The sequence below is a fragment of the Diachasma alloeum genome, unplaced genomic scaffold (assembly GCF_001412515.2).
Source record: "Diachasma alloeum isolate Michigan unplaced genomic scaffold, Dall2.0 Dall_scaffold_00968, whole genome shotgun sequence".
NCBI lineage: Eukaryota > Metazoa > Arthropoda > Insecta > Hymenoptera > Braconidae > Diachasma > Diachasma alloeum.
In genome coordinates this window covers 1-21,765 of record NW_021681085.1, presented here as the reverse complement: position 1 = coordinate 21,765, position 21,765 = coordinate 1, and the positions used below count along the sequence as shown (strand labels likewise).

General features: G+C 39.5%; 2 protein-coding genes across 2 annotated transcripts; both read right to left on the bottom strand.

The window, feature by feature from the left end:
* Positions 1-2,771: 2,771 nt before the first annotated feature.
* Positions 2,772-14,953, bottom strand: LOC114841591 (protein FAM133-like). Its single transcript, XM_029126630.1, has 3 exons — positions 14,314-14,953; positions 13,862-14,236; positions 2,772-2,797 (listed from the first exon to the last, which is right to left on the bottom strand). The coding sequence occupies exons 1-3, from the start codon at positions 14,870-14,872 to the stop codon at positions 2,772-2,774; spliced, it is 960 nt and encodes a 319-aa protein (XP_028982463.1). The 5' UTR covers positions 14,873-14,953.
* Positions 14,954-20,649, bottom strand: LOC107045518 (the record flags this gene model as incomplete). The annotated part of the gene is made up of 5 exons (XM_029126631.1): positions 20,223-20,649; positions 19,115-19,420; positions 18,695-18,780; positions 18,431-18,629; positions 14,954-15,132 (listed from the first exon to the last, which is right to left on the bottom strand). Coding segments are annotated over exons 2-5 (612 nt in total), but the record flags the coding sequence as incomplete, so codon positions are not given.
* Between the last annotated feature and the right edge of the window lie 1,116 nt (positions 20,650-21,765).

Here is a 21,765-nt window from a genome sequence, read left to right as displayed (position 1 = left end):
AGTTGAAGTCAAGTGAATTGATTTACTAGAAAATGCCTCGTCATCGCCCGGGCTCAGAATATTCTGAGAGATCGAAACAACGCTTTGAAGCGAAACGAAGGCGTTTCGATTTTGATTTGGAATACTGCGACGACAGTAAAAATGAAAGAGAGAGCAATAGCGAGGCAGACAACGAGAGTAAAGACGAGTGGGAGATGGCGAGTGAGAATGAAGTCAATATGGTAGATGAGAATGAGAGTGATGTTTGCAAGCCCTCGAGTGATCAAGATTGTCCTGCATTAGGTATAGTCCCCAAATCCTATTTTCATAAGACAAATCTTATTTAGAGAACATGAAGGCTTCATGAAATAGGGTTTCCGTCTCAGGTTTTCGATAATTTTTTCGTTGACACTTCGGTTGTAGTTCAATGATTGATACTAAACAATCAACGACAATTCTTATGCTCGATCGTGATTTAGCATTTGACCCCTAGGATATCTATTCAATTTTATTCTACTGTACTCATTCCATTATATTTTACCCGTGCGATTCGCCAATTCCGATCCACCGTTGTAAATCAGAATCCATCTCTGGTTTCTGACGCAATCTTAATTGTTGGGAAAATTTCGATTTTGTAGGAGAGCAAGATACCGACGAGGTGCATCTTCTCGACGGCCTTTATAGCTCTGAGGATAAAAGAGAAGAAGTGAGTTTTCCAGAGTTTGACGTAGGACCTATTCCCAGCGAAAGCTCAGGGGATGAACAGGCCGAAGAGACAGATTCCGATGATGATTTTTTGAATCCTGACGCGGAAGACGAGGGATACCATCAGGAGCCTCTTTATTCAGGCGCTCCCCTAACTGTTGCTGAGAGTGTTATCATGATACTACAATTTTTTTTGAGGCATAATTTGTCAGATTCAGCCCTGGGTGATTTGCTGTTATTGATTGCAGCACATTGCCCAGTTGTGAACAAATGCATCAAAACTCTATACTTCTTTAAAAAATGGCTAAAAGATCCAAGCAACATTCTCAAAAAACATTATTATTGTGGAGAATGCAGGGAACCATTACCAGATGGAGATGCAAAATGTAGTAAATGTATGGAGGCACCAACATGCTACTTTATCGAATTCCCAATAATGGCTCAGTTAGAAGAACTGTACAAACGTCCTGGCTTCTACAACAAACTGTCTCATCGCTTCAATCGAACCAAAGAAAATGAAGATGATTTGGACGATATTTATGATGGCGCAGACTACAAGAGTACATTGTGCAGGTGAAGAAGGAATTGACTTGAACTCACAAGATAATATATCGTTCATGTGGAATTCTGATGGAGTGGACTTGTTCAATTCGTCAAAATTCAATATCTGGCCTTTTTTCTTGAAAATCAATGAACTGTCACGTAGCGAACGAAACAAACCAGAAAATATTATTATGGCGGGCCTATGGTTCGGACCGGGTAAACCAAAAGGGAATACATTCATGGTTCATTTAAAGACGGTCATGGCGAATGTGTACAACGGAATCTCAGTGTACGTTCATGATCTTACTGGAAAACTCAAGATTAAAGGTGTGATAACGTGCGGCACCTGCGATTTACCTGCGAGTGCAATTTTCTTAAATATGTCACATTTTAACGGCAAATTCGGATGTCACAAGTGTCTGGCGCGAATCAAGAAAATAGGAAATCACTGCGTATATACGCAAGTAGACGCTTTTCAGGAAAGAAACTTACAGCAAACCAAACGATATGCAAGAGAAGCGACTGTCCGTGGGGTTTCAATTTACGGTGTCAAGGGAATATCGGCTTTGGCATTATTTACCAAAAATTACATCGAATCCACGGTTCTTGACTCAATGCACATGATTTCAGGCATTGCTAAAATGCTTCTGACCGTTTGGTTTGATAGAGATTTCAAACATCATGCGGCATCCCTTTTTCAACATTTTCAAACCGTTAACGATCGTCTGTGCTCCATTACACCACCCTCTTTCGTCAAAAGAATGCCAAGAACAATTAAAGATCTCGCAGACTGGAAGGCTTCAGAGCTTATCACGTGGCTTCTGATATATTCTTTGCCAGTACTGGATGGCATCATGTCTGATCAATATTTCTCCCATCATCAACAACTGGTCTTTGGATTATATCTTTTTTATAAAGATCACATATCTCCACTGGAGGTCCAACAAGGCAAAGATCTAATTGATGGTTATTTACATAAATTTGAACGATTATATACATACAGATTCATGACGGCAAATCTTCATGGATTACCACACCTTTGGCAGATTGTGCATAATTTTGGACCATTGAGCGTAACTTCATGCTTTCCCTTCGAAAATATGAACGGAATATTGAAGAAATATTTACATGCTACGAGAGATCCACAACAGCAAATATGCAGAGCTGTTTCCTCCTATGTACAACTGGCTTCTTTAAAAGAAAAATACTTGAGACCAGATAGTAATGCTTCCATCTTTTGTGACAAGGTCGAGAAAAAGGGTACCCATCGATACAAATTATCACCCATTGGGAATGGAACTGCCATTATAGGTAAAACCCGAAAAATGACGAGCGTCCCTGCTTCGATCCGTGAAGCTTTGGAAATACATGGGGTCGAGGCTACATCTACTTACGAGTTCAGTCGACTTCTACAAGAGGGAACTGTTTATATGGCGAAATCTTATACGAGGGGAATGAAAACAAACTCTACTTGCGTGGAATTCATTGAAGAAGACAACAGACGTATTGGGTACATTGAAACATTCTTACGAGTTTCGAACTGTTCATGCCATGATAGTCTTTGTGAGGCCTGCAAGAATAATGTTCAAACTTTGGTCATTATAAACAAATGTGTAACGTCGTACCCATTCAAAATTCAGAATCCTAGAATGGATGATGAAATTATGGTCAATTTTATACATGAACTGCAAACAACTTCACACATTGCACCATATGTTGTTCCGGTATCACAGCTCAAAGGATTATATTTTCTCATCAAGTTTCCAGGCTCTCAATTAGTTTACGCTGCTAAGCCCGTCACTCTATGAACTTACAGCCAAAAAGTTCGAAAAAGTATGAGAAGAATTATTACAAAAATGAGCGTTTGCCCAGTGACGTACTGTACATCTAAAAAACCTCTAAAACGACCTATCAAGTCTGACAAAGTCTGCTTTATGCGATTTCAGTCCGCTTTAGACGACTCCCAACTGCTATAGGTAACACCTAAACTCCATGTAACTCTAGTCCGCGTTAGGCGACTCTAGGATACTTTATGTGACTACTGCCAGCTTGAGGCGATTCACACCTGCTTCAAGCGATTCCAGACTGCTTAATGCAATTTCAGTCTGCCTTAGGCGACTCTAGGCTACTTTATGTGACTATTGCCAGCTTAAGGCAATTCACATCTGCTTCAAGCGATTCCACACTGCTCAGTGCAATTTCAGTCTGCCTTAGGCGACTCTAGGCTACTTTATGTGACTACTGCCAGCTTGAGGCGATTCACATCTGCTTCAAGCGATTCCAGACTGCTTAATGCAATTTCAGTCTGCCTGGGGCGACTCGAAACTTCTGATTCAAGTCAACTGTATGCCACTCTATTATAACCCATAAAATTATATACATGACTTAGAGGGACATGAATCCCAAATAGCAAGAAGAACGGTCATCACGATCGTCAGTTTCGAAAGGCATCCATTGCATGTCGTAACGGAAATAAACAATCAGTAAGTGACAACAAATTTGTATCATCATCATCAGCAATTTTACTGGACTCACCATTACTCATTCCAGCCTCAAATGTTGTTCTATTTTAGAAATCATTGGAAATTTCAAATGAACCTGGTCTGAAGTAACTTTTGAGATGAATACAAGCAGTCGGAATAATTGTACAAGCTTGTTATATTCGTACTTCATTCGAATTTAATTTAGTGGTACTTTAACACTGGAACTTGTTCAAGGTAAGATCAACACTGAATCGAACATCTATTTAATATTCCCTGCTCTGCATAGTAACTAGGCACTATGCAAACCGCTCCTATCTATGCTCGATACCATAACCGCCATTAACCTATGTAGTATGTACCTCTCATCGGTAACGTATTTGCGCTATGTATAACACTAGCCTCACAAAATCTTTTTTCAATCGGATAGCGTACGAATAAAAATGGACATGTTATTAATGAGCATAAATGTTGAGGATACTAGTAGAATATGAAAATCGTTATTGTTCAGGTGATTCATCAAGTATCCGATTATCAAGCAGGATAGTTCCTCCGCTCGCAAACGAGTCTTATGTTACCCATAGTGCGTTTATGGATCACATACGATACGCTTGTGGACGAATGATCGATTCGGAATCAACAGCAAACATGTACTTAGGGCTGCGCACGAGAATCAAACGAGACCTCACTTTGGAAGGATCGTCTTGGTCTTGGTGATTACGGAAATTTTCGGTATCGTCACACTCTCAAAAGAGGCAGTATCGGTTCTTCCTGTGATAACTCATAGTCACATTATCTCATCTCGGTTCCAAGTTTTTCGCGTTTTTTATATGTAAAAGACCGTGACGAGATGAAGGAGACTGACACCGAGACTTTCCATTGAAAAAGCACGAGAAACTTGAGACCGAGATAGGATCAATTAACTATGAATCATCACGAGAATAGCCTCTACTGCTACTTTTGAGACTGTGACGGGATCAAAAGATTCCACGTTCACCAATCCCGAGACGATAACTTCAAAAGGAAGTCTCGTTCGAATATCGTGCCCAGCCCTACATATACAGCTCCGCCTTACAGTCCACGTCCGATTTTACATACAAATTTTCTACCAGTTTAATTTAGTTTGAATTTAGTTTTTAATGTTACGGACACAACACGACTCACGGTTATTGTAATCGATAAAGAATGACGTGCGGTATACTGCATACTGAATTTGATAAATTTTCGCTGGTTGCAGTCTTCTTCATTAGAAATTTCGAAGAACGCTTCGGTGTCCTCTACTTGCGGCTCTAATATTCGCTGAATGTCATCAATTTACTAGTTTGAAATAGTCCGGCGTTGATCCAGAAAGAGGCAAAAATGTACAAAATTAGAGAAATGATTAAAGGCTTTTCAATCCGCATTCAATTTCCCATGTTCCATCGACGTTGATCGTATTTTAATTCTCATCACTCTACTCCCTCTCGCAGTATTTTCTTCGTAAACTGAAATTATAACTACTTTGGATGATAATAACAATCACAATAATTGCTCTCAACTAATTAATAAGTATTAATATTGATAAAATGAATAAATGGGAACGTGTTGCGGATGACTTGAGGATTAATGTGGCTGCGATTGACTGCAGCCCGCTCCATGCATAAATGTCGTTATAACAGCCCATGTCGCAGAGCATTTCACAATTTATAAAAAGGTTTCCGCTTCAAAATAGCTTTATTCTCAAGTTATAATAGTATGCATACTCAGTTCATATGAACTGTAAATCGTCCTCCTATGATAGACATATAGCTATCACTACATTCTTTTGTTCAAATCCGAATCCAACGTGAATTATCGGCAATTATTTTCTGAGCATCATCGTCGTCAAACTTTGAAGCATCTCACGGCATCTACACAATTTCTTCAGGGACTGGTAAGCTGGTAATTCTAGCATTGACGACAATACACATAAGACCTTCTCACACAACCATTTTCCACTTGAACGCTTGCCATCTATAACAGCATGAGTTGTTGAGCACAACAGGAAAGAACACGAGAAACTAAATCGCGTCATTATATTCGAAAGACATACAGGCTCAGACTCAAAATCTCAAAAAACCTATTCGCACGATCGCTCATTCACCGTTTTTCATTTGGATTGGATATCGTTGAAGATATCATCTTCCATGCGCGAATGCGCGTGCACTGTCGACTCAATCATAGGCTGTCTACCACCGCGTGTCATCAAACATCAACGTGTGTCATCGAATACTAATACATATCATTCAATATCAATGCGTGTTATCGAATATCCGCGCGTGTAAGTGAATATCAACGTATGCAATCGGATATCAACGCGTGCGGTCGAAAATCAATGTACATAATCGAATATTACCGCGTATTATCGAATTAATGCATATCATCGAATATTAACGCCTGTCCACGAATATAAACCCCTGTTTCTCGAATATCACCATGTTCGCCATAAGCAATCAGCTTTCTAGTCTCATGTGGCCTTGTGTTGATGTGGTGAGCCACTACGTTACCTTTAAATTTCTCAATTCATGATTTCTTTGAATGAATATTCCAATAATTATACATAGAAGAGCAAGTACTACAAAACAACTAAATTTGAACTCAAGTTCAAATATTAGCCAGAAAATTTATGAGATTCAAAAAATGAATAATTTTCAACGCTTTGAGGTATGCCTAAGTGGGACTTTTTTTGTGACGATCAAAATTTGAAAAGTATAAATTTTGAAATAAAAGAAGTGAGGGTCAATATTTGGAGGGTCAGAAAGCTGGTGATCAGGCAAAAATGAGGCCCAACATGTTCAGGCTCAAAATACGATCTAAAATAAGTCAGGGCCAAAATAAGTAGGACTTTTTTGTGACGAAAATCGAAATTTGAAAAGTCTAAATTGTAAAAATCAAAAAAGTGAGGGTCAAAATTTCAAGGATCAGAAAGCTAGTAGCCAAGCAAAGATGAGGCTCAAAATGTTCAGACCTAAAATAAGGTCAAAAAGTAGTCAGGTTCAAAATAAGACTAAAATTGTAAGGTCTAAAATGAACGCTCATCATCGAATATCAACGCGTATGGTTGAGTTTCAATGTACGTGACCGAAACGTACGTCAACGAATACCAACGCGCGATTAGATATCAACGCATGCCATCGAATATCAAAGTAAATTATTTAATATTAACGTAAATCATTGAATATCAACGCGTATCGGAGAATGTCAGCGCACATCATCGAATAGGAATGCATCTCCATGAATGTCGACACCTGTCATCGAATATCAACGGGTTTCATCGGATATCAACGTGTCTCGTCGAATATGACCATGTATAGTCGAGTATTAACGCTCGGATACCAACGCGTGTCATCGGATATTAACGCGTGTCATCGGATATCAGCGCGTCTCATCGAATATGAGTATGCGTAATCGAATATTAAAGCTTGGATATCAAAGCGTATTATCGAATATCAATAAACATCATCGAATGTTCACGCGTATCACTTTACAACGGATGTGATCGGAAATCACCGTGCGTCATCGAATATCAATGTGCGATCGGATATTAACGCGTGTCATCGAATATTAACGTCCATCAGCAAATATTAACGCGTGTCGGAGATTATCAGCGCATCCGAGAATTTTATCGACTATCAATGTACATTATCGAATATTAACGCGTCACGGAAAATATCAACGCATGTCATCCAGTGTCAATACGTGTCATCGAATATGCACACGCTTCATCAACTATCAACGCGTATATCATCATTCGATGATATTCATCCATGCGTGTCATCGGATATCAACGCGTTTCCTCGAATATCCATGCGTGTCATCGGATATCAACGCGTTTCATCAGATATCAGGGCGTCTTATTGAGTATGAGTCTGTGTAGTCAAATATTAACGCTTGGATAGCCACGCGTGTCATCGAATATCAACAAACATCATTGAACGTTCGCGCGTATCATTGACTTTACAACGGATGTGATCGTATATCAACGAGCGATCATATATTAACGCCTGTCATCGAATATCAACGCGCGATCGGATATTAACGCGTGTCGTCGAATATCAATGTCCATCAGGAAATATTAACGTGTGTCGGAGATTATCAGCGCATCCGAGAATATTATCGAATATTAAGGCACATTATCGAATATTAGCGCGTATCAGAAAATATCAACGCATGTCATCCAGTGTCAATACGTGTCATGGAATATCCACACGCTTCATCAATTATCAACGCGTATCATCGAATATCCATGCGTGTCATCAGATATCAACCCGTTTCGTCGAATATCCATGCGGGTCATCGGATATCAACGCGTTTCATCAGATATCAGCGCGTCTTATCGAGTATGAGTATGTGTAGTCGAATATTAACGCTTGGATAGCAACGCGTGTCATCGAATATCAACAAACATCATCGAACGTTCGCGCGTATCATTGACTTTACAACGGATGTGATCGTATATCAACGAGCGATGATATATTAACGCGTGTCATCGAATATCAACACGGATCATCAGACATCAATGCACATAAATGAATATTGACGCGTCTCGTCGAATATAACCATGTTTAATCGAATATCATCATGTTCGCCGTGAACAATCGCCTTCTAATCTCAGGGGGAATTGTGATGATGTAGTGAGCTTCTGCATTACCTTGAAATTTTCCAATACATTGATTTTCTGAATAAGTATTGCAACAATTATACATAGACGAGCAAGTTTTACAAGACAGCCAAATTCGAACTCAGGTTCAAATATTTACTACAAAACTTATAAGAGACCGCAAAAGTGGGTAATTTTTAGCGTATTGAAGTATGTCTAAGCAAGACTTTTTTTACGACAATAATCAAAATTTGGAAAGTCAAAATTTTTAGAATAAAAAAAGTGAGGGTCAACATTTCACGGATGAAATTTGCTAGGGTCAGAAAGCTGATGGTCAGACAAAAAAAATAAAAAATTTCAGGCCTAAATAAGGCCTAAAATGATTAGGTCCAAAATGGTTGGGCCTAAATTATACAAAAATAGTCAGGCCCAAAATGGTTGAGTCCATAATAGTTGGAACTAATATGGTTAGCCCCAAAATGGTCAGGTCAAAAATTTTCAACAGCAAAATATGACAAAAAATGATCAGGCCGAAAATTACGCCAAAATGCGGTCAGATCCCGAATAAGACCCAAATGTTAGAGCTGTAAAAAACATCTTTAATGATCTTTCAAAGATCTTTTTATATTATTTTTGGAAGATCTTTCGAAGACAAATTTTTATCTTCCAAAGATCTTTCGCATTATATTTGAAAGATTTTCCGAAGACAAATTTTCAGCTTCCGAATAATCTTTCTGCGACACAGAAAAGATCTTGCAAATAATCTTTCGAAATATCTTCCAAAAGATTTTCCGAAGATCTTCCAAAGACGGAATTTTTTTTACCCGGGTAGAAATTTTTCTGACTTTGGAAGAGCTTCCAAAAGATTCTCTGGGAAATTCTTTAAAAGATTATCTCGAAGATCTTTTTGGCGTCGCTAAAAGATTCTGCGGGAGATAGAATCTTGCAGAGACAATGTTAAAATATCTGCAGAGAATGCTTCCGAAGATCTTCGAAAGACGACTTCTATTCTAGATGATCTTGCAGAGATAATGTTGAAATATCTTCGGGAGACGACATCTTTTTCTCGAAAATCTTCCAGAGAATATTTTCAAAGATCTTCGAAAGACGACTTCTGTTCTAGATGATCTTCCAGAGACAATAGTGGAAAATCTTCGCAAGACAAATTTTTCGGTAGCGAATTTTGCAGATGAAAAATTGTTGGATCCTCCGAAGGTGAGCCTTTTTGTTTTTAGCAGATCGTTCGATAAATTGTTTTCGTCGTTGTAATTGTCCCACTTCCAAATTTTGTCCTGCTTGAAGATTTTGAAAAACAGGGCGTCCCCATATAGCGGGGGTTTCCATATAGGAGGGGTTCCCATATAAGGGGGTCTTCGTATAATGGGGTCCCCATGTGAGGGGGGTCCCCATTTAAGGGGGGTCCCCACCCGGGTAGAAAAAAAACCGTCTTCTCAAGATTTTTCGGAAGATCTTCTGGGTAAATCTTCCGAAAGTTTTTGGGAGATCTTTTTGGTTACATGAAAAGATCTTCTAAAGATGAAAATTCATCTTCAGGAGATTTTTTTTTTTCAAGAAAAAATTCATGGGAAATGAAGAAAGATCTTCGGGAGATGAAATTTTGTTTCCAGAATGTCTTTCAGATACAATCCACCGATATCTTTGGGAGACAAAATTTTGTCTCCTGAATATTTTTCACAGGCAACCCAGAAAAATATTCGGGAGATGAAAATTTTCATGGGAAATGTCTCCCAGAGATGGCCTGGATTACTATTTTCGAATGGAATTGTTTGTTCCCACTTTCTGACCCTTATTTTCCCTCTTATTGTGACCTTCATTCCTTTATACCTTTTTGCGATACCTGCCTAAAAAGTGCACTTTTCGAAACGGTTTAGTGTGCGTAAAGCGGTTATTTTCCGCACTCGAAATTCACTTTACGCACGCTCATGAGCTTTACGCACACCGTGCACAAAAACAACCGCTTTGCTCCCACTACCGTGCCGAACAGTGCACTCGGCAGGTATCACAGAAAACAGCATGTGTTATGCGTGCGTGTGAAAAAGTGCTTCTTTACGCACTAGTAACACAATAGTACATTAGAGTACAAGGGCACAAATTTCGTTTTCAACGAATGTGTAGTTTACAGGCCGAGCCGAAGGCGAGATCTGTGCACACATTCGTTGAAAACGAAATTTGTGCCCTTGTACTCTAATGTACTATTATACTTTGATTCTTGTAATTATTTTTGGGCCTTATGTATTTTGCGCCTGATGCTTGGAACGCTCCATTTTAAGCCTCACTGGCTTTGGGGCCGGTACTTGAAGCTCTTAATATCTTTCCAAGCGCCAGGCCCGAAACATGCAATTTGTGGTCTCATAACTTTTGGTCCTAGCCTAGAATAATTTTATAAGCCTATTGAGTTTTTCGCCAGACTCATCGAGCACTATATAAGTCTCATTCAGTTTAGGGTTTATCCATGGTGCACTTTCTCGTCCTTATAGAGTTGAGGCCTGGACCACAAAACATCTCATTTTGCGACTCCTGTTGTTTGGGCACAGCATTTGGAACGTGCCTTTTCTGGCCTGATCGAAATGGATCATGTAACAAGCAGATATAACGGCTCGGTAAACTATTAAAGTAAAAAACCCACGACTCTGGCTGTATCCTTTCAGATATACTCGTGGCCAAAATCGGAGTTTAATAGGGAGATATTGCTTCTATCTTGACCTATATTTAGGGAACGGAACATATACATCGAAAACGTTATGTTTCCTTTAGGGAAAAATGTACAAAAAAATCAGTAGGCAAGGTGGGAAAGTGCAAAGACAGATTTCCCGCATAACAAATCTTTCAGTTGCCTAGTGACAAAAAACTCTAATAAAGCTATTGACATAAGCTTCGTAAATAGTTTCAATGAGTAAATGGTTAACAGTGAGGAAGGAAAAGGACATGCAGTTTGTTCTCTACTCTAGATAGTTCATTTACTCGTCCACGACTCGTATAAGCCTCGTCGTGCGCTTACGGGCTGTGCACGGCTCGCTTCGGAGTGAAAGAACGATCCAGACTCAAGAATGGTCTTTCAGACTTAAAAAAGTCAAAATCGAATTCTATGTTCATAATGGATGGTAAAAAGAAACAGAAACAGACCCCACTAATGTGCCATATGGGTGTTGCCATAACACATAACTGCAATTTCTCTTCGGTAACCTCGCAGCCACAGCTAATGCTGGACGCCTTCTCATTATTAGTTTCCCGACCCTGAAAATCGAATGTGGGAAATTAAGCATTTCTCCATTTAAAAAAATTTGACATCTCATTTAGAAGTGTTCTATCTCTGGGTTATAATGACAGCAGTAGGCCAACTTTTGATGAACCAGTCCAGCTTTTGAGGACCCAGTCCAGTACAAGTACGACGGGTGTTACGATTGTTACGAATATAAAGTTGATGGCCCGAAACTTTTCGGTTATGAGTAAACGAAGAGACACATTTTGGCACAAGGTGAACGAAGCAGCCGTGACAAAATAGTACATTATCGCAGTGTGATATAAAATATTTCATGTCCCAAGGACCAAAAACCGCAATTTAACCGAGCAAAGTGAGATTACAATCGCAGCTCGTACGGTCCTTTAGGACTTAAAATATGTTTGTGCATGAAGGCAAGAATATTATATCTGATATTCAATTTTATAAGAATTGGTAATTGCTTCTAACGAAATACTGAAACCCTTGGAACGAATAACAAAAGTGACGGATGCTGCCATAAAATTCTATCATTCAATGCTCATAAATATTAAAATTATATTGAAGAATGATAAGCATTCATTTTCCACATACTTGCTATCCTTTTGATAGTAATCTGCCTGATGTTCAGAATTGCTTCAATTATTATTCATTTATCGTGACAATTTGTGTGAAGAAAACGTTCATAAATTTTGAGCAATTTATTATGATCACACTTTGCATAGAACACGCAATGAACAAGAAACTGAAAAACAAAAATAACAAATTCATTCCAAAAAATGGGAGCTTATATTGTTGAAGTTCTCTCCCCCCTCGCTGCGGTGCCATGGACCCGATATTAATCCAACTATTTTCCAACTGCATCTCGATGACTGAGGAAAACCATAAAAAATCTCAGCCGATCATTCTCGGAATTGCCCTCATGTAAGTTCGTGCTGAAATCCATAATATTTCCTCAAAATTAGAGAATGTTACGAGTGATAAACGTATGTGTAACCTAGAAGTATATTGCCGAAGGAAGAATCACATTTGGGAAATGAATGTGAGGATGACGTTGTCTGAAATACAGAAAAAACACTACGTGTCGTTGCACCCCTGCAAAGGGTGATTGCAATATCACGAGTCAGAGAAGTTGTTTTCGGTCGAGTGACGAACGTAATTTTTTTCACACTGTCTGTAAACGGCGTTTGACGGACACGAAGTGCGTGTAGAACGACGTTTTACAGACAGTGTGATGAAAACAACTTTTCTGACTCGTGTGATTACATTTCTCGGCTTCGTACTTCAAAATTTCCCCTTCAAAATGGTTGCCACTTCAAAGTTTTCTCACTTCAAAGTTTTCCACTTCAAATTTTCTCCCCACTTCAAATTTTTCCCCACTTCAAAGTTTTCCCATTTCAAATTTTTTCCCACTTCAAATTTTTCCCCAGTTCCAAGCTCCCCCACTTCGAAGTTGCCCCACTTCAAATTTTCCCCAATTCGAAGTTTCTCCACTTCAAATTTTTCCCACTGCGAAGTTTTCCCACTTCAAATTTCTCGCTGCGAAGTTTCCCCACTTCAAATTTTCCCCACTTCAAACTTTTCCAACTTCAAGCTTTTCTCACTTCAAACTTTTCCCACTTCAAATTTCTCGCTGCGAAGTTTCCCCACTTCAAATTTTCCCCACTTCAAACTTTTCCAACTTCAAGCTTTTCTCACTTCAAACTTTTCCCACTTCAAATTTTTTTCTCACTTCAAATTTTTTCCCACTCCAACATTTCTTACTTCAACATTCCTAACTATTTGGTCACAGGACCGAAAAAACTTTTCTGACGAGTGTGAGGGTGGCATGCCTCGCCTTCGCCTCAGTCTGCAATCCTCACACTCGTTATAAAAGTTTTTTCGGTCTTGTGACGAAGATCATTTTTCGTCACACTGTCTGTAAACGGCGTTTGACGGACACGAAGTGTTCGTAAAACAACGTTTTACTGACAGTGTGATGAAAAAATCTGTGTGCCAAACACCAACCTCATTTTCTTCTTTTTTCATATCTATCGCGTTCGCTCCTTCTCCTTTCATATCTACCCCTGCTTTTGTTTGTGCTTCTGCTTCTCTTTCTCTTTCCTTTCTTCGCGCTTTCGCTTCTGCTGTTCCTCTCTTCCCTTTTACGTCTACTACTTGTATCTATTCTCTTCTCATCTTGCCCGCTCCTGCTCCGGCTTTTGTTTCGGTTTTTCTTTTTCTTATTTTTGTTTTTTTTTCTCTTCTTTTCATTCTTCTCTTTGTCGATGTCGCTGTCGCGGCCAGCGCTGCTATCACTATAGCTGTTGCTGGAACTGTCGCTGTCGGTATCTTTGTTCCGACGTCGCTTTTCTCTCTTCTCTCTTTTCTTCTCTTTCTTCTTCTCCCTCTTCTCCGTATCCTTCTTCTCTTTCTTCTTCCCTTTCTCCTTCGTTCGCTCCTCGCTGTCTTCGTTGTCACTGCTACTGCTGTTTCCGTGCTTCTTCTTGTTCTTTTTTTCCTCCTCTTTCTCTTTTTCCTTCTTCATCTTCTTCTCCTTCTCCTTCTCCTTTTCTCTCTTCTTTTCCTTCTTCTCTGCGTCAATGTCGCTGTCGCTGTCATCGTCGTCATCACTGCTACTGCTGTTTCCGTTCCTTTTCTTGTTCTGGTTTTCCTCCTTTTTTTTCTCCTTCTCTTTCTTTCTCCTCTTTTCCTTCTTCTCCGTGTCAATGCTCTGTCGCTATCAGTGTAGTTATCACTATCGCTGTTACTAGAGTTGCCGCTGTAGGTGTCTCTGTTCCGACGCTGCTTTTCTCTCTTCTCTCTTTCCTTTTCTTCTGTTTTCTCTTCCTTCTTTCCCCTCTTCTCCGTATGCTTCTTCTTTTTCTTCTTCCTTTTTTCCTGCGTTTGCTCCTCACTGTCTTGGTCGTCACTGCTACTGCAGTTTTCGTCCTTTTTCTTGTTTTCCTCTTTCTCCCTCTTCTCCTTCTCCTCCTCTCTCTTCTCAGTTTTCTTATTCTCTCTCTTCTTGCCTTTCTTGTTGTCTTCGTCCTCGTCACTCCTACTGCTGCTTCCATTCTTGTCCTTTTCCTTTTCCTTCTCCTTCTCTCTCTCCTTCTCCTTCTCATTTTCCTCTTCTTTTTCTTTTTCCTTTTCCTTCTCTCTCTCCTTCTCCTTCTTTTCCTTTTCTTGTTCCTTTTTCTCTTCCTTTTCCTTTTCGTTGCCGTTGTCTTTGTCGTTATCGAAGATGGAGTGCGAGTCCGAGTGGCAGCCGACATCTGAGTTTGAATCGGAATCGAAGTCTTTATTCATTGATTGAACAACCTCCATATCCTCTGGTCGTTCATGAATTAAAACTTCATGGACTTGATCATCATCGATGGTCAAGTCCACTTCAGGTTGTTCCAGCACTTCAGGTGGTTTCGCAATCGGTTCCTCCACTTCAGATCCAGTCCCCCCTGGCGCTTGGTTTGACGAGCCACCACGTTGTCGACTTTTCCTTTTCTCCCGGACACACAATTGAGCCACAATACGACTGTATACTCCATCATTCATACGGAGTGCTGGAGTTATGTAGCTGTTGACTGTATCTAAAGATGGAAGCATCAAATTCACTCAAGACTGTGTTGAAGGAACGTTAAGATAGAGCCTTCCTCACAATAATACATTACGTTACAAGTGTAAAAAAAGGGGAATGTTAATACGAGTGGGGTAATGTTTTTGGGGAGAGTCGTAGGACACGCGCAGCCTCGCGCTAGACTCGATAAAACAAGCCTAAGGGACACTTGCCGACCCTTCGGCAAGTGTCCTACGACTCTCCCTAAACATATTAACACACGAGTTTAACGTTCTCCTTTTTTCACACGTGTAGCGTATACAATTTTTTGAAATTAGTGTTTGGAAAAGTCAATTTGTTTTTTCTTTCAATTTCATGGGAAAAATCAAACAAAATTAATAATCAATCCCGTAAAATAATCGTATCATTCATTTATGTATTCCGTATGGTTGATACACGTGGGGAGTTTTTCGGTCAATTCACGAACTAATGAGCCACAGTGCCAAGTAATTTCCAGTGGATAAGACAAAGATAGCATGCATTTGGCTGATATTTACAGGAATAACGACACTGGATTGGTCGAAAACGTAACGACTGCGCCATCTTCCAAATGGTGGCGTAGAAGCGAAACCAAAGTTGTAACTATAAAGTCAGCTGTTGTAAACGAAATGTAAATCCCGTGAACGAAAAGTATTTTTTCATCACACTGTTTGTAAAACGTCGTTTACAGACAGTGTGAAGAAAAATTACGTTCGTCACTCGACCGAAAACAACTTTTCTGACTCGTGTGATTGCATTCCTCGGCTTCCCCTCAGTCTGCAACCCTCACACTCGTCAGAATAGTATATTTCGTAACGAGTGCAAAAAAGTGTTTTTTGGCAAGTGGGAGGTTTATATCACGAGCCGAAGGCGAGTGATATAATCCCACGAGCTAAAAAACATTTTTTCACGAGTTACGAACAATATTTTTCATCACAATGTGGCGGAAATTGGACTTTTAGGCACGCGGAGCGTGCCGAAAAGTTCACTTTTTGTCACAGCGTGATGAAAAAGTTTTTTCGGTCCTGTGACGAAAATAACTATTCGTTTACAGTCTGAAAAAGTGACGGAAAGTGCCACTTTATAAACAAAGAGACTTTTCCAAGAACGTGTTTCAATTTTTTTTTTTTATAGAATGAACGATCAGGAATTAGAATCATAAAATCGATTGTTATCATTATTTCTCGCACTTTTTAACACGTCCCATCATATATCGAAAGTCGCTCAATAGGTTCCTAACTCTAACAAAGACTTTTGAATTTCACCGCGATCTCTCCTTAAATGATGAGCGTTGGGATTTTCAATGCGTCAGCCAATGACATCATGTTAGACCCCCGCTGCCAATTATGGCGGTAGTCTCACGTATGAAAATCGCAAAGCAGAGACCATGATGAGGTCATAGCGATTTGGCATCATGGCCATCTTTCATGGCCACTAATCTTGCGGGTTCTCTTGCAGGACCAAAATGGTTACAAGGATCATAGGAGAGGTAAACGAAATAATCGTGAGGCTATTCTATCAATCGAGTTATAATGAGGGTCTAATGAAAGACACTGATAGAGTAATCGCAAGGATCCAATGGAAGAGACAAATCGAGTAGTCATAAAGGACAAATAATAGATACACACCTAGTTATCGTAAGGGCCAAATGGCAGATATACACGTCGTTATCACAACGGTCTCGTGGAAAACGTCACTCGAGTAATCGCAAGGGCTAAATAAGAGAGATCAATCAAGCAAGGGTCGAATGGGATGTATACACGTAGTTATCGCAAGAGTATAATGTGAGAGTCCAATCGAGTAATCGCAAGGGCCAAGTGGGAGAAATCAATTGAGTAATCGCATCCTTCTATATCTATCATTTGGCCCTTGTGGTTACTCGATTGATCTCTTCCATTTGACACTTGCGATGACTACTTATATATCTCCTATTCAGCCCTCGCTATTACTCGATTAATTTCTCTCATTTGGCCCTTGCGATTACTGGATTGATCTGTCTCGCTTTGCCCTCGCCATCACTCGATTGATCTCTTTCATTTTCCCCTCGCGATTACTCGCTTGGCGCTTGTGACAACTCGATTGGTCTCTCTCATTAGATCCTTGCGATGACCCTATTCCACTGCCCGGTTTGACCCGTGTGAAGTCTTCACTCAACCCCACTTGACCCTTTATACATTTTTTCCCTGCCAGAGAACCACAGAACTCCCAAGATGGCCATGAAAAATGGTCATGGAAGATGGCTGTGGAAGCTGGCGATGATTCCAAATCGCCATGGCCTCTTCATGGCCACTCCATGGCCACGCGTGGCTATGGCCAGGTCATAGCGATTTGCATAAGTACTAGAGTAACGCAATGGGCTGGAATATTTAGAAATTCTCACTTTCAGCGTTAGAAGATCTACTACATAGATTTATTCATTTCTGTTCTATTGAATTCTTGATTTTTCATTCCATAAACAAAACAAATCGACCGGATCGATAGCGTGGATCAAATCTCACTCAGAGAAACGCACTCTGGGACACCGACTAGATTCAGGCCGGGCCCGACTTGATTCTAAACGATCCTCCAACTTGATTGAAGATGATTTTTCAACCTGGTTCGAAACGAATTCTGCAACTTCCTTTAATTTAATTCTTTAACTTGAACCCCGATCATTCTTCAACTCAAACTTTTGACTTGATTAGAGTCGTTTCTTTGGGTCCGTTTATTTGGTTCGGATCAATTCAATTATTAAACTTGCATCAATACAATGTTCATTTGAATCAATCCCGTCGTTAGACTTCATTCAGGTCGATTTCGATCTTAATTAAGTCAAAGACTCAATTCGCTTGAGGTCAATTTCGACTTGATTCAAGTCGATTTTTCAACTCATCTCAAATCCATCCTTTTACTTGATTCAACTCTTTGAATTGATTCAAGACGAAACTTCGAATCCGTTCATTCCCCTTGAATTAAACGGGCTGATCGAAGCCGAACAAATGGATCGATTCAAGCGGAGCAAACGGATTGATTGAAGTCAACATTGTGTTGATCCAAGCCTAACGGACGAATTGATTCACGCCAACGGAATGGACTCGGAGAATCGTTTTGAATTCAGTCGAAGTATCGTCTTGGATCAAGTCGAAAAATTTACAATTGTGATATCTAATTTTCCATCATGTCTGCCTGAATAGTATATTACGATAGAAGTGAAAAAAGTGGTTGTTGACGAATGTGAAGGTTACAGGCTGAGCCGAAGGCGACAATCCACGAGCCGATTACAATGTCGATAGAAATACACACTTTCAACTCACGGAATACAGCGGCATAGATCTCTTCTGGGATTTTGTCTTTTCCACCATTACCATGACCTGTTTTCCCTTTCAAATTCTCACCCATTGTCAATCGCATCAGATCGCTAACCCATCTTCCCCTATCATACATATATTTGTCTATCATTTCTGATAGTTCCTTTGTATCAACAAAAATGCCAGTGTCAGAGAAAATCTCCATCTGTAAGAAATATATACCAAAGGAGAATGTAGGAAAAGAACAAAACTTGTTTGATTCTGACATACATCATCTCCACGGACACGTGCTGGAGGGAGTACATCATAGTTTAGTTGGCTCAATTTTTGTTTTTTTGTGTTCTTTCGATTGACAGCTGAAACAATATATCCGTGCTTAATCGAGGTGTAATTACTCCGAATAGAAACGTATAAGTTCCTTAACCCTCTAATGCTCAAGAGCCCTGAAACGCCACTTGAGGCGTGGAGAAGAACCGCATTCTCAAACAAAAAACGCCGAAATGTTGAAAATTCTTGAAACTTCAGATGCATTAGGCGATTGACATTCTAATGCATCTAAAATTTTCTTCATTTTGCCGCTTCTCCGTCAAAGCACACGGTTCCTTCTGCCGAACCTCGGGGCTGAAGAGCATTAGAGGGTTAACCACACCCATGACACAAATTTGAAAACATAGATATGTTTATTCCTACTGTGTTTTTTGCTGCTCTCACGCGCTCGTTTTAGGACGCTTTGAATTCTTTCTTTCCTTGATATTTTCTGTTCTCTTTCTTCTTCTTTTTCTTCCTCCCTCGCCTTCTGTTTCTCTTTCTCACTGTTTGATGATTCCCCCTTTCTCATATCTTCCCCTTTGTCTTTCTCTGTCTCCTTCGTCTTCTGTTTGTTCTTCTGCTGAACTATGGACTCTTCTTGATCCGAAATATCAATTGAGTTAATCGAATCACATGTTGAGTATAATTCCTTGTTTCTTTTTCCGGCCTTTTCATTTCTGCTTCCTCCTACAGGATACGATACTGTTGATTTGGTATTACAATGATCAATAAAATGGATTCACTTTGACCGTGCTACCACAATAATTCTTCTGATTTTTTCGACGTAGATAGGTCTATGTTTTAGTTTTGAGGGTCATTTTGTGAAAAGGTTCTTATTCACTAACGCCATCTGTCGGCATGTAGAAGAACTAATCGAAATTCTAGAACATTCTCGATTTTTCTAGACAGTTCTAGGTTTTTCTAGAAAATTCAAGGGAACTTAGGGAGTTTCTAGAAATTTCGATAGAATTCAAAGAGTTTTTAGGAATTTCTAGGGAATTCGAGGGAATTCAACGATTTTCTATGAACTTCGAGGAAATCAAGAAGTTTCTAGAAATTGCGAGGAAATTCGAAGGGTTTCTAGAAAATTTTAAAAAATTTAAGGAGTTTTTACAAAATTGAAGGCAATTCAAGAAGTTTCTAGAAATTTTGAGAAAATCAGGTAGTTTCTTGAAATTTCAAGGGAATTCAAGGATATTCTATAAACTTCGAGGAAGTTCAACGAGTTTCGAGGAATTTCGAGAAGATTTGAGGAGTTTCTAGAAAATTCGAGGGAATTTAACGAGTTTCAAGAAATTTCGTGGGAACTCAAGGAGTTTCTAGAAATTTTAAGGGAATTCAAGGACTTTCTATAAACTTCGAAGATGTTCAACAAGTTTCAAGAAATTTCTCGAAAATTTAAAGAGTTTCTAGAAATTTCGAAGAAATCAAGAAGTTTTTATACGTATTTTTTCTCCGTGTATGTCAGTTTTCCTCTCAGTGTTCCTACCTTTCTGACTTCCAGAGCTTGACTTTGATTTACTGATCCATCGTACAAATTATAGGTTCTTCACCATCGTCGGCGCTACTTTCATCCTCATTTTCTTCTTCATCATCTTCGGCTTCTTTACCAATAGGATCAACCTCAATATCTCTTTTATTTTTGCCTTTTCTGTCATTCTTTTGGCGCACAAGCCCTGCTATTTTGTCATCAAGCTTGGTGGCAGTTTTTCGCCTAGGTCTCCCTTTCCTGGGTATGAGCTTCCCATCCGTATCATATTCCAGAGTCAATAAATAATCTGCCTGATCTGCAAAATAGAGTGATTTTCCGGAGGACTTAGGAGAAGAAACCGTATTCTTTGCCACGGCGTAGGAACACACTCAGATTACCCTCCCGCGAAGCGAGAGAAAAATGCGTACTTTGCCCCCGCGGGGGGAAATAGTATATGGCTGACGAAAAATTAATTATTAATTTTGAAAAACCGCATTTTTAATTTGAATGAAATTCATATCATATAATCTGCTATTTCTTAAGGTCATTTTGGCGCCTGTTGCATCACATAATCTCGAAAGGGGATTTTTTTATGAATGGGGATTTTTTATGAATTTCATGAAACTTCAAATTATTCCCACTTCAAATTTCCTCCACTTCAATTTTTTCCATTTCAAATCATTTCCACTTTTATTCCCAAAAGAAAATTTGAAATGGGGAAAAATTTGAAGTGGATTAAATTTGAAATGGGGAAAAATTTGAAGTGGGAATGATGTGAAGTGGGGAAAAAATTTGAAGTGGGGAAAATTTCAGAAATCGCCACATGAAACTTGCTAGGGATTGAAAGGTCTGAAGAGTCAGAAATATTTCGGAAATCGCCACATGAAACTTGCTAGTGTCTGGAAGGTCACAAGGGTCAGGAAAATTTCGGCAAATGCCGTTAGTCACATGTGGGTTCGGGAAGGGGTCACTTTTTTATGGATTTTCATTCTTTGAGTCTTCCTCTATAACATACGCAAAAAGTAAAAAATTTTATAGTTCCATTTTTCTTTATAACGTTTTAAAGTATTTCGATTTAACTCCATGCGTACGTATTCATGGCTCGTTCCTTCTGACTTGATTCTGACCCTTGACAGTTTTCGACCCTTGACAATTTTTGACCCTTAACAATTTCTTATCTTCAATAATTTTTACTCCTAACAAATTTTTACTAGTGGGATGTGACTTGTGACATCTTTGTTACTTGTGACATGGGACATGTCCTGTGACTTGTCATCTTTGTTACTGGGATGACCTCTTGGTATACCTCACGGTAATTAAACTGGACAACGAAACACGCAAGTACTGGGAGCTAAATATGAACAACGTCAACGAGTTTTCCACCTTTGAAACCGTTAAGGAGTTCCTCGGTGAACGCGCCAAATGACTGGATCGCCTACCAGCCAATCCCACTGCAACGCGCCAATACCAAAAATCAACAAATCGTAAGATTATGCACACAACAACCGATTCACGCTCGGTGAATCATTGTTATATTCGTGTGTTTTGATATACATAAAAT